The sequence below is a fragment of the Ammospiza nelsoni genome, chromosome 1, assembly GCF_027579445.1.
Source record: "Ammospiza nelsoni isolate bAmmNel1 chromosome 1, bAmmNel1.pri, whole genome shotgun sequence".
In the NCBI taxonomy this organism is placed as follows: domain Eukaryota; kingdom Metazoa; phylum Chordata; class Aves; order Passeriformes; family Passerellidae; genus Ammospiza; species Ammospiza nelsoni.
Window position 1 is genome coordinate 24,815,465 of NC_080633.1, and position 13,100 is coordinate 24,828,564.

At 46.5% G+C, this 13,100-nt stretch overlaps 2 protein-coding genes across 3 annotated transcripts in view; both read left to right on the forward strand.

Moving 5' to 3' along the window:
- The first annotated feature begins 2,938 nt into the window (after positions 1-2,938).
- LOC132073957 (guanine nucleotide-binding protein G(I)/G(S)/G(O) subunit gamma-11) lies at positions 2,939-6,540 on the forward strand. Of its 2 annotated transcripts, XM_059473331.1 has the most exons (3): positions 2,939-3,049; positions 3,176-3,279; positions 6,102-6,540. In XM_059473331.1, the coding sequence occupies exons 2-3, from the start codon at positions 3,184-3,186 to the stop codon at positions 6,225-6,227; spliced, it is 222 nt and encodes a 73-aa protein (XP_059329314.1). In that variant the 5' UTR covers positions 2,939-3,049; positions 3,176-3,183; the 3' UTR covers positions 6,228-6,540. The 2 variants fall into 2 exon arrangements, with proteins under 2 accessions (XP_059329314.1, XP_059329306.1); XM_059473323.1 differs by having other exon boundaries at positions 2,956-3,279.
- Positions 6,541-6,627: 87 nt separating this feature from the next.
- The window catches only part of LOC132071808 (probable acyl-CoA dehydrogenase 6), a 75,282-nt gene continuing 68,809 nt past the window's right edge, over positions 6,628-13,100 (forward strand). Inside the window, exon 1 of the mRNA XM_059469590.1 lies at positions 6,628-6,825. Coding sequence (XP_059325573.1) covers positions 6,679-6,825 — 147 coding nt within the window. The 5' untranslated portion in view covers positions 6,628-6,678. The remainder of the gene's footprint in view (positions 6,826-13,100) is intronic.

A 13,100-nucleotide genomic window follows, 5' to 3' on the forward strand; every position in this document is an offset into this window, starting at 1 on the left:
AGGTCACTCAGCGAAAGCCCCCCTCTCTCATCACTGCGCGTCCCACCCTCGTCATCCTCGCCTTCTTCCCCCCGAGGCCTCTCCCTATTCGGAAGCTCCGGGTAGATGACGGTGGGACGCCGAAAATCAAACGCTGGTCCTGCTGCAGGTCCCCATCCAGCCGGATGGAGAAGAGGCTGCTTAGCGAGTGCCGCCGAGACAGACGCGCGGCGTTAGTTTACCTCCCTAGTATAAAACGCTGATGAACTTGAGAAAATGAGGCTTGGACTCTGAGGAAACCCGAGGGGCCGAATGGATAACAACTCTGGCAGCGCAAAGAGGGATGGACTTCAGGAAATACCATAACCTGGTTTATTCTACAGATTGTAGCCCCACCAGGCAATGAGGTGTGATCTGTAGGAGGAGGGGGTGAGCACCAAACAGCATACTTTCCCTCTCTAATCTGTTAGACACATTGCATTAATTAGTGCTTAGCCCAGATGGAATATAGTAAGGCAGATAAGAGGGGCTGCAAATTAGGTGTGCTCTCCATAGATAAGGACAAACTAATCTGATCTCCTATTGTTCTTCTCTGCTCCCTTTACAGCGACATTGGGCCATAGTCCTGCAGGCAGGCACTGCCCTGGATAAGTTGCAATACAGGGCCCTGGAAATCTGTGGCCTGCAGGAAAGAAGATACAGTCTGTAAGCAGGAGGCACTTCAGGGCACCCTGACTGCTTGAACTGACTTTCTCTCCATGGCTTCTGTGCTTTACTTATGTCGGACTACAACCTAGCTTCCTGACGTATTTTTCATAAAGGCAAGAAAGGAGCAAGTCTAATTCCTACTCCACCTACGTGACTTCTGAAAGGGAATGAATGGCACCTCTTTCCTTCATTTTTCAGAACTGCTTCCTTTTTCAGAATCTCCAGTAGCTAAAGCATAAGTGGTGCTTTACTGACAAGAAAATAAATCGTGGTGCAGCTTGAGTCATCACGATGGGATATATCTGCCATGCTTTAGATTCTTATAACTACAATGGTTACTAATGGGTGTCCTCATTTTTAGGGATTTTGTTCAGCATATTAGGCAGAGCAGCTATATCAAAGCTTATGTCCCTCCCGAAAAAAAGAACCAACAAACAAAAAAACCCACATTCTTTTTCTATTTCCAAAAGAAAGCAAAAGGTCATTGGGAAACTAAAGTGGTTTTAATATGATATTCTTTAATATGTTGTCCTAGACTGATGCCCTTTAGTTTTCATGACATTTTTTGGAATTGCAAAGAAAGAAATTTAAATACCACTTTAAAAAATAGCAGCAAAGTGAATGCAAACACCATTTTCAATATTTTCAATTTCCTCTGTGCACAGACATATAGAAATCAAAGTCTGATTTAAAGCCACCTATCCATCAGTGCTGCTATTCAGCTTCTCCTTTGCTTTCACTTAGATCAAGTAAATATCTGTAAAAATATATGAACCACAATAAAAGTTAACACAGCGAGTGGTAGAAAGTCCATCACTCACTGCCATCTGCAGAGCCTGTCACATCAGCAGGCAGGTCAGGGAAAGTTTTCCATTACAGAGCTATGGATACCAAATTCTTCCCACCCCAACCGTGTCAGTGGTGTGCCAGAGCCCACCTTCAGCTCACTCCTGCACCCTACCCCTGCCTCCACCGCATCACATGCTCTCTGCCTCTGCACACCACAATGTTTCTGCTCCCACCAACAGCCCAGGCTGTTCTGGGGCACTGGACAGCCAGCTCCTTACACCTGTTTTGGCTGGCCCAGGACCAGCAGCTGGTGGGGTTTGGGAATGCAGCTGTCAGTGTAGGTTATGGGCGTGTAGAAAGCGCATGCCACAGCTGGGGAGGGGAAGATAGTAGCCATAGGGAGAGGAAGAGAAACTGATTTCAGTGAACTGGCTGAAGTAAAACGAATACAAACCCCAAGGGCACTATAGGAGCAGTGCTGGAGATGTAAATCTTACACGCTGCTGACAGCTGCTTACATCTGGTGAGTAGGAAGAGGTTGGAGAAAGGAGTGTGTTTAATGGGAAAAAACAGAGGAGGAAAGAGGGAGGGTTAATTGCCTATAAAGATCTTTGAAGTGGCAGATAACAGAAGGACTGCAAGCCCATTTTAATGGCCTGTAGCTATGTTCAGTCTCACGGGCCCTGAATTGTGCTTCCATTGCTATTGTAGGAAAACAGCTACTAGGATGACAGATGCTAGGTGTTGTGCAAGCATGCATGGAGGGACCACTCCGTTTCTAAAAGCATAGAAACCTATTTGGGATCTAGACCTCAAAACCATATGCAACCACAGGAGAAGAATTTCCTAACTCCTTCTTGCATTTTCTGAATGCATCACTTCCCTTATGTTGAGTACTCCACCCCAACACCTGTCATAACTCCATGTGTTCAGAGACCCTTGTGCAAACCAGGCACAATAGCCTTCTTATGCAGTTGCAAGTCTGCTTTGCAGACATACCTACCAAAAAGTTGCAATGTCTGGCACTGATGGGCTGGCCACCTGTTGAGGCACTTTATGTGGGAGCAGTTTCTTCCCCTCTCTACCTTAGTCAGTTCATCTGTAGTGGTAATGCACAAGTATTGAGGAAGGTACCCGTGCACGCCACCTGCTTCTGCCTTAGCAGAGGGGGAGAAGAACACAGAGCCCAAGGATGCAGGTGACACAGAGTCTGAGTCATTTCTATGGCCGGGAGGTGCATGGGGAGAAGATGGTGGGGAGAAAGATCTCATGCTGGGCCAAAAGCTCCAGCCGACCTCGCTGCTCTTGCCCCGCACTGGAGTTGCGGAGGGTGAAGCCAGGGAGGTCAGCACAGGAGGGTCTTCCAGCTCCCGGCTCCTGCTGGGACGGCCGGACCTCCCTGCGCTGGCAGGGCCGGTGTCAACGCCCCGGCAGCGGGGCCGGGCCGGGCTCTAATCCGGTTAGGGGGGATTAGCGCGCAGGTTTAAAGGCCGGAGCGGCGCGGGGAAGGGGTGCGGGGCGTCGGAGAGGAAGCGGCCGGGGCTGAGCAGCGGGGCAGCCCGGCCGGCAGCGTGTGAGTGAGCCGGGGGCGGGCCGGGGGCGGCCGTCCCGCAGCCCCGCCACCGCCCGGGGGCTCCGGGCCCGGCGCCCTCGCTGCCCAGACGTAACCTTTTGTCCTCACTCCCTGCGCGCCCCGTAGTGTAGACGATGCCAGCCATCAACATCGAGGACCTGAGCGAGAAGGACAAACTGAAAATGGAAGTGGAGCAGCTCCGGAAAGAAGTGAAGCTGGAAAGGCAGCCGGTGAGCGGGCGCGGAGAGGGGGCCGGAGCTGCCCGGGGCCGGCTGTGGAGCGGGGGGCGAGCCCGTTCCTCCGGGGGCGGCGGGGCCGGGCGGGGCTGTGGGAGCCGCTCGTCCGCAGAGCCCCGGCTGTTTTGGGACGGCCGCGCTTTGCACCGACGGTCCTGCCGCCACTTTGGGTGAGGGGCCGGGGACGGCGCTGTTGGCACAGCGCTGCTAACACCGCGTAGGAGCGCCGGTCCTTGCCGGGGGTGGCTGTGGAGCCCGGGGGAAGGAGCGCATCATCGCTTGGATAAAGCGCCCCGAGGGGCTGGCGCGGGCCGGCCCGCCGCGGCAGGATTTGGCACCCCTTAACTTAATCCCGGTGGATTTGGCACCCCTTAACTTCCCCTCCCCTCGAGTCCCTGGCGCCCAAGGCCGGCACAAGACCGCCTTGCCGGGCGAGGGAGGAGCGCGTCGCGCTGTTCCCCCCTTCTGTAGCAGAACGCCCAGGGACGTGCTGGTGCTAGGGGAGGATGGCCCTCCCCGGGCAGCCAGGGCAGCCCCATCGCGGCACTGCGCCCTGCCTGGCCCCTAGCCGGGTCTCGGCTGCCCGCGTCCCCGCCCCGCTTCCCGTGCCGCGCAGCGCCCGGGCAGGAGCCAGAGCACCGCCCGTGCCGAGCCGTGACCCACCCAGCCTTGTTTCATAGACATCTAGACATTCACACTGATTGTTCCTTCCCACAAGTACTTTCCCCTTAAAGGTTTATGGTTTTGTACATTTTCTATAGACGAAAGATGTGCAGAACTGATCATACTCTATGATGAAACTAATTTTTTTTTAAAAATTCTGCATGCCAGCAGAGGCAAATTACACCTAAATAAACCCTTCAAGTTAGGACCAAAAATACATTTGTATGTGGGAATCAGTAGCATTAGTCATGTTGATTACACTGAAGGTCTAGGTTTTACCCCAAGAATAAAAATGCCAATGCTGAAGTTATGTTTTAGCTGTGAGTTGGCTATCAGTGATTGTAGATATTACAGTATAGTCTAAAGCTCTAGCAGTATTGACGGCTCAACATCCAACTAGTGTTGATACCTATGTCATCTCTCAAAGATAATTCCTAGACAACTGAAATACACTCTGCAGGACATAACGTTTTGGAAATAATAATAATTCTAAATACTTGTCTACATTTTTGGAATAAACCAAAACCCTGATCGCTTTAGGAAAATGGGTATTTTTCAATTTTCCTGTAGTGAAGCATGTTTAATTCTACCAGTGCATTGTAACAGAAGTTTTGCTGTGAGAATGAAATTGTTGTTATTGTCACAGTCCCCTGGTACCTGTGTGGGTGTTACAGGGACTGGGAAATGCAGAAACCACATTACTCTTGGTACCAAAAGCAAAACGTCAGACAAATTTTTTTTTACCCCCACTAACAACTTTACAAAATAAAAAGGAAATGGCCTTTGGAATGAATAAAAATTTCTAAATGTATATTTAAGCAGACTTTTTTACTTGTAAGTTAAAGTGATCCTGGCAGTGCTGACTGAAGTAAAACCCTGGTCCTTCATATACTTTGGCATGCAACTGTGCTATGGTGTTGTTAGGTGCTCCAGTTTAGATGAACAAAGTTGGCAAGGCACAGAAGAACAAGACACGTATAATGGGATTTCTAGGTGCAGCTTCTTCTTTGCTCTAAGGCAGCTAGATCTTATTTTATGCACTGTTTAATTGGGAATTAACTCTCTTCCTTCTGATGACTTAAAGCTTAATTTTGCACAGGCCATGTTCTGTTGTTTGTGATGCAGTAAGTAAATTCATTGGTTCTCTTGTTGTAGTTTTACCTTTGAAATAAAATGTAATTAACAGAGGAGGCAAGGGGCCTTAAATTAGAAATACTAATCATCTAGTGGCCTGGCCAGCAGCTGGGCCTGCTGCTGACTCTGCACAGCAGTACCACTGCAGGGCCTGCGGGTACGAAGGGAGGAGGTAAGGACAGAGCAGGAGTGTGTCCTCAGGCATGTCAGGTATTTGAGCATCTAGGGACAGTTTCTGCTGGCACAGAGAGCAAGAGATGTGTGTGCACAAGGAACCTCAGGAGCCCCAGACATTCACTTGTGCACTCTCAGACTCCACAGACACCATTACCACATGTGCTGCATGTGTCAGTGAACAAAACTAAACACCCTTCTTCCTCCTCGCTGGGTTCTGTGCAGGCTTGCCTACATCAGTGCTAGTTTGATATAAATGCTATGGGAACTATTATGGTCTCAGAACACAATAGGCTCTTATATTAACCATTGTTTGAAATAACCCCAGGTAACCAGTAAATAAGTTGTCTTTCCTAGTTAGACCCTCATTCAAGGTGCATCATTGCTATAGTAGAACTGCAAAGTAAGAATTGGTATTACCACTGAAAAATCATTGCTGAATGTTTTGTTTGTGAAAAAACACATAAAGCCATAACTACTTTGAAACTGAATTGAAAGTTACTGACCCTGAAACTATTGACCATAAGTCATGCTGGTGCTGAGGGAGAGTGTGATCCCCAGCTTAATGAAACTAGATCGGCTAATTATGAACACAAGTTTAACTATGCAGCAATGGCTGTTCGGAGTTGCATTTACATTCCCAGAGACACTCACATGCTCTGTCAATATCAGGCTGTGAAAAGAGAGGAAGGAAGCTGAGTATGCACGTGCTTAGTGCTCTGTGGCCAGATATTTTATGCTTGGTGGGAAGGTGAATGAGAGAGAATATAAATTCATGGGTTTCCTCCACTGATGAACATTTCCCACGGCCGTAACGCAGCCACTCTTCTGTCCTTTCCCTCGAGGTGTCCAAGTGCTCCGAAGAGATCAAGAACTACATCGAGGAGCGGTCGGGAGAGGACCCGCTGGTGAAGGGGGTCCCCGAAGACAAAAACCCCTTCAAGGAGAAGGGAGGCTGTGTCATCGCTTAGGAGAAGGAGCCCCCGCCTGCCCCTGCAGCAGACATTCCTCCCGTACCCGTAGGGAGCGACTAGCGCGTCCCCTCCGCCGCCGGTCTGTGTCGAACGAGCACAGGAGCGGATTTATTTTCATTTTCTATTTCTCCTTACAAAAATACAGTAACCCTCGCGAAAGCAGCCGAGCCCCGCGCCGGCCGCTGGCCAGGGCCGGCTGTTCCCCGCTCCCCGCCGTGGCCGGCCTGTGTCGCTGCGCGGGGCCCGCTCGCCACCCGCTTGTCGGTCGCTTCATGGCTGTTCGTTGGCATTAAAGAGAACCTGCCCGTAACCCGAGAGCTGCCGTGACTTGCTGCCGGGGCGAGAGGAGTGGGAGGAGGGGCGGGGCGGGGCGGGGGCTGCCGGCGGCCCGGGCTGGCTTTCGGGACACGGCGGCTGTAGCGGCCTTTGCCCGGCACCGGCGGCGGCCATGGCGCTGCGCGGCGGCGGGCGCTGGGCCCGGCGCCTGGGCTGGGCGCTGCGGGGCCGCACCTCGGGGCCGCGGTACGCCGGGGACGCCCCGCGGTTCGCCGGGGACACCCCGCAGCACCGCGACCTGCGGGAGGCCCTCCGCAAGGTACCGAGGAGCGACCGGGCAGCGGCGGGACCGCGGGACACCCGGCCTGACCGCCCCGTGCGGGGAACGAACCAGGGCAAGGGCAGCGAGCCGAGAGAACGGCTCGGGATGTGCTTAAATGAGTAAACTTCCCTGTGCCAAGGGAAGAAACGGAACCGTGTGTGCCCTGCCTGCGGGTGACCCGCCGGGTGGCTGAGCCTTGCCCGGCGTGTGCTGCCCGGGGCGGAGCGGGGGCTCGGTCCCCGTTCTAGAGGAGCACGACGGACACATAATGGGAGTGTCCTGCAAGACTCAGTCATAAATCAAGAGGAAACGGAGCGCTTCTGGTAACGTAGCATGTAGATTGAGTGCCAAATGGCAACCTGCAGGAACAGTAGTGCTGGCGAGCTCTGTGTATTCCATGTCAGTGAGGTCAGTGTCACCTGTAGATCTCATCTCCGTGGTACTGTTCAGGGCGCCTGCCAAAGCCAGAGAATCAGCAGGTTCGGCTGTAGGGAGCCCTGGTGTGGTGCCCACTGCTGGGCTGAGCATCAATGGGAAAGAGAAATCCACCTTTAACCTAGGAACCGCTGAGAAAAGTGCTGGAGTTCAGTACCTGCTGCAAGGGCCAAACACCATTATTGTGGCCACCACATAAGAACGTACAATGGGTTCAGGTGAAGGGAATGTAAGGACTTATCTCAGATTGCAGGCAGGTTTCCAAATTCTAGCTGGCGTGCAGTGCTCTGCTGTAGTTTTTTAAAAACAGTATGCTCTGGATTGCCAGATACTTTCATGTGAGTATGCTCTGGATTGCCAGATATTTTCATGTGAGAATGTCCTATCTTTCATGGACGCTTTTAAAAATTACTTGCAGAATCTTGTATTTCCCTGAATACGCTTTATTATTTCCAAACTTCACCTCCAGTCCACTGTGGACAAAAGATAGTGGAGTTACTTCTGAAGGTAAGATTTTTTTAAACTTTCACACTTCCAGTGTTAAAATATCCCAAACCCAGTGTTTGGGTCAGATTTCTGTCACTGAGATCTGTTATCATCGAGCTTTGGGAGAACGGGATGTATCTTCTGTGTTATATAAAAGAAATCCAAATAAGGAGGAAAAGAGACCCATGACTTGTCACTTTCTTAGCAAATTACTTTCATTACTCTACATTCCTGGACTCTTTGCAAAGCAGAAACAAGATGATACAGAAAGAACCAGAAGCTGGAAATGAATCCTCACCTGGATTAATAGTGTAGAATTTTGTAGTTAATACCACTGTGTAAAATTTGTGCTGATTCTTTCTGGAGAGAGCCTCCATATATCTGTGTATCTTCAGAGCTATCTGCCAAATGAACTTGTTCCCTGGCATGCTGCCCTTCATTACCTGCCCAGGGACAACAACTGCATTAGTAAAAAATTCATGTCATGAAACTCAGAGGACAAGGACAGAGCTTGTAAAGGAGGTAATCTGGTTCTTTGTCATGGATAGGCTAAGGCACACATTGTTTTGTATCTCAAGTATTTGCAGCTGTGTATTTATTGAGGACAGGGGAAGTAGCTATATTAGTGTCTGCTAGTGCAGTGTTTGCTTCTCTGTTGTGTGACACACTGCTTTTTTAAATAAAACTTTCCCCTCCTTTTCCCCTTGTTTTTATGCCCTCCATGCCTTCTGAAGTGCAGATAACAGAATGCTCTACCTTGCTGAGTTCAGGGCAGATAATTAAATCATGGGCTAAGAGAGAATGTGATGCTACATTTATCACATAAAGCCCTGTGATGAATATATTGTAGAATAAATCACAGTAGACAATATAAACCAGCTTATTGAATCGCCCTGCATTAAAAAAAAAAGCTTATATAGCACTTATTTTAGATTTCCTCTGATCATATTGGAAAAAAATAAAAATCACTATTTATGTCAAATCCAGTCGGATGTTCACACAAAGCTTCTAGCAATCAATGTTCGATTTGTCTTAAGTTAAGCCTTTCTCTAGTGATTTTAGGATAAATTGAAAAGTGTCCCCAAAGTCTTTGGGAGAGAATGGCCATTCAGTATCCACAACACATTTTAAGTATACCTGTTATATATTCTGGGGCACCCTTCCAGTAGCTAAATGCAGATGCGAGTACCAGAGAAATCAGAGAAATGAGCAGTGCAATTCCATGAGTGAGAGCTGGGGGTTTTGTTTGTTTGTTTGCATTAATTTTATTTTTTAGTGTATTAACGTACTTTAAATGATCTATAATTTCCCAATTGTTCTGAGCAGGATGAGGAAGAGACTCTTATAATTCCAGGGGGCTGTTTTTAGCAAGGGTATTGAAATAATTCTGTGAGTGGTTTCCTTTACAGCTTTATAGGTCACCACCCTTCCTCTTGGAAATTGAAAACGTAACTTTTCCTTAACTTCTTGAACAATGCTTGCAGTACACTGGTATCCTACAGCTTGCTTCAGTAATTACTACAGCTGGTTTGAAGAAAAAAGTTTAACTTACTCTGTGTATATGTGTCTAACAGTATTCATATACATACAACATGTATGTGGGCTGCTTATTTGTCTTTTTCTCTGGCATTAGTAGTAAGAAACTTTGGAAATGCTGAAATTTGACATACATTTTGCTAGAGCTGCATGTAGTGTAAAAATGACATTTCATTTTGTGCCCAGTGGTGATTGAGTATAGTTACACTGTGTTGTGTGTCTGTAGGATGAGCATTTCCCCCATGACAATGAGACTCCACCAAGGGACACTGCTTCATTGTTTGCCATTCTTGGCTTGTATGTCATGAGTTTCTGTTTATTAATATATATCAATAGATTTTTGCAGCAGTTAACGTCTCTTTGTATTAGAGCATGCAGGATCTGAATTTAATATTAACATTTCCTATAACTTTCTGGTAAAATTTCTGTAATTTTTCCATCAAAATAATATGGCTCTTTCTGACTACCTGCAAAATAATGAAGGGTGACAACTATTATCATTGGGGCACCTTGGATGGAGTTGGTTTATTTATCATTTTAAGAAATCATAAAACCCTGCCACACAATGGTGTTGGTATTAGAAAGAATACTTTAAATGCCAGTTTCTCACTAAGTTGGAAGAGAGAAAACATGCAGCTGAATCTGAACAATTACATGACTGGCACCTGCAATTTTAAAACCTAGCTTATCATACACCCAAGTTAAAGGCTTCTGCAAGAGAGCAGTCTGGCAAGGCTCACAGATTCTGCGCTGACTGCCCTTCTGTCTAAGGGAAGCAAAATGTATTCCCAGGTTCTGGGGTATTGCAGTCTTTTTCATCTTGTGTCTGCCAGAAACATCACACGAACATTTAGGGGCTAATTCTCGTGCTGGTACGAAGAATTTTTGGTAGCAATTTATCAGAGAAGAAATCTTCATCATTGAATTTTGTTGTTATTGGAAGAGGCAGCTGGGATACACCACTGTAATGTGAGAGACCACCAAGTACACCTAGTAGTGCCCTACCAAGAAGTGCTTTTAAATCAGTGTAGGAGAACAGGAGTGGAAAAAAAAAATGAGGTACAGTTTATTTAAGCAAGCTCTGTAAAAAGCTTTTTCTCATAATAAGAAAAATGTCACTTTCTGTACAAATGCTTCAGTGTGTAGCAAAAGTGCAATTAAGGCAATTTTGTAATCAGTGCTCCTATTTGTTACTTGGTGTCAGAGTAGAGCTGACATTGAGTTGTTATGTCCTAACACTGGATTTTTTTTTCCTACCTCATATCAGTGTTAGAACAAATTTCCACTGTATCTAGTTAGACTTTTCAGTGAACAGTTTTTAGTACAACTATGCCTCGTGGATATTTTTGTGCCTCAGATCTAGCTATTATATTGCTTTATCATTGCCACATTTGATTAGGCAATACAGTTATGCATTTATGAGAACTAAAATTGTGTCTTAATAAGCACTTTATGCCTGAGGAAAAAACTGGGGTTGATACTGGTTTAGCCTGACAGTTCAAATGTGATGGTGTGGGCTGCAGTGAAAGAACTTGTTTTGTTCCTCCAGGGATGTAGATTCAGAAGGAGAACCCAAACCCCAGCATGCCAGCCTCTGGTGGACATTACACTCTATCTAATCAGCACCTGGGTGCTGGAAAGTAAGATTTGCAGGTGCAAGAAAATCTCTGTGGTCATTTTCTCAGTCTTGTATCTCTTTCATAACTCAATACAAGTAGCCTGGACACCATTCCAGTGGCCAGAGCTCCCTGTTGCCCAAAATGCTTGTCCCAGATCAGTGCCTAGATTAGCACAGCACACATTTTTGGTCTTGTAGGACTACCCTAGTTTAAAAGCCTCTGCTGTCAGATCCCAGGAATAGCTGTGCCCTCAGCACTCGGTTTTTTACAAATGTTGGGATCCTCCCTTTTCTGCCATACTCTTGGATAGGGCAGTTGAAAGGGATGTATTTGTGAGTGTGCAGGGACTGCCAAGACACTCAGGTCTGCACAGGAGGGATTCATCTTTGCAACTGTCTTTGGAAAAATGACATAAGGTCGTGGTGTTGGCTGGGATCGTGTGTGTTCCTTCCCAGCTGGAGCTGCCTTCTAGCCTCTCATTCCTCAGGAAATGGTTGAGCAGGGCTCAGCTCCAGGCTAGGGGGCTGAACCTTTCATTTTCTTAGCATGGTAATAATGTGTGCCCCCTGCTTCAGCAATGGGGCCCCCAGATGTGCCAGCAGCTGCATGGGGGGGAGGGCAGGACATGCTTCTGCACTCCTTGGTGAACTTTTAGCATTTTAGTATTTCAGTAAGTGTTGGCAAAAACTTTTTAGTTGATTCAGGGTTTGGATTTTTTGGTTTCCTGAAGTTAAAACTGTAGTCAGATGTATGGGACCAAAAGATAATCAGTATTCAAATTTCTGAACCAGTACTCAGCCTTGCTTTACCTATTAGGTGTATTGCAAGGAGCTGCGTTGCAGTGAAAAGGAAGAAACACAATGATTTAAACAGAAACATGTCTAGGTACTGACAAATGAATAGACCAGGCACAATTGCAGAATACTTATAAAGTGCGTGCTTTTTTCCCATGGAAAATTAGATTTTGTAAAAATAGATGAGGGCAGGTATGCTTTATTATACAATGAGAAACTGCCAGCTCTTACATTGTAGGGTTTTTCCCTCCACTAATTTTTCCCTCTGAGAAAGGGAAAATTTCCTTTAGTAACTGTTGCCGTATTTGGTGATCACAGCTGTCTTTGGTACCCAGTGCAGTAGAAGATTGCAGAATACTTTGTTGCCTGTGGCACAGCTTAATTGAAGGTACAAAAATGAATCGTTGTGCTCTGATTAATCAGTTTTAACTGCATGTATTTCCAATTTAAGCCTTATATTTTCAAGCTATTAGGAAAATCTTCTGAGTTTTTTCTTTATATAAGCTTACTCAATATTGGTTTAAAATCTGTTGGAATCTTCTCTGGAAGGTCAGTTCTGGCCACAGCTCTGTGCAGCAGCATTGGAGAAACCCACTTTTTTTGTCTTCTCAGTGATATATTCAGTAGGTTCTTTTCTCTCTGTGGGCTACACCTTGTCCTGCAGGCACCAAGTACAACCATTAGCTTCTGCATATAACATGTATGAAAAGAGAGGGAAATAAAATGTTTGAAAAACTTTAGTCAAAATTACTTTGGTTTTGTTCTTTATTTTAATTATGAGGAAATTCTACATCTAGGATGTTTTTTCACTTTTTCACAGAGTCACAAAATGGATGTCTACTTTTAAACTGAACTTTTCAGTTCAACCCCATATCATCATGGAAAATGTTTTCTTGGCTTGTTTCCAGAAACAGTCTGATGACAGCTCAGGGTACAAAAGTTTCCATATCATGATTGAGGCATAGCCTCAAATCCCATATGCAAATAGGGCAAATTTTTCAATGACAATTCTTGTAGCTGATCATTTGCCCGGGTGTGTCACATGATATATTTGGCTGGGTAGCCAGCTGGGAATATTGAGTAAGAGATGCATATTGTATGCAAATGCCAAATCTTCTATATTGTGGGCAAGAGGAGACTTGTCTGTGAGGCAGAGAAGTGTTTCAGCAGCATCTGGGACATTTTCTATCTGGACATGACCCCTTCATAGCAATGAGTTATATTTTACATAGATCTCCTAGGTGAGCTCCTAACTAATAATAACAACTCATGTTTTTATAGGAGGATTGAGGGCTATCCCCCTAGTTTCAGTTAGTATTTAAAAATCCCCAAAAACAACAACAAAAAAACCAACACCCCAAACAACCCCCCAAAATAACCCAACCACAAAGAAAACAATCCC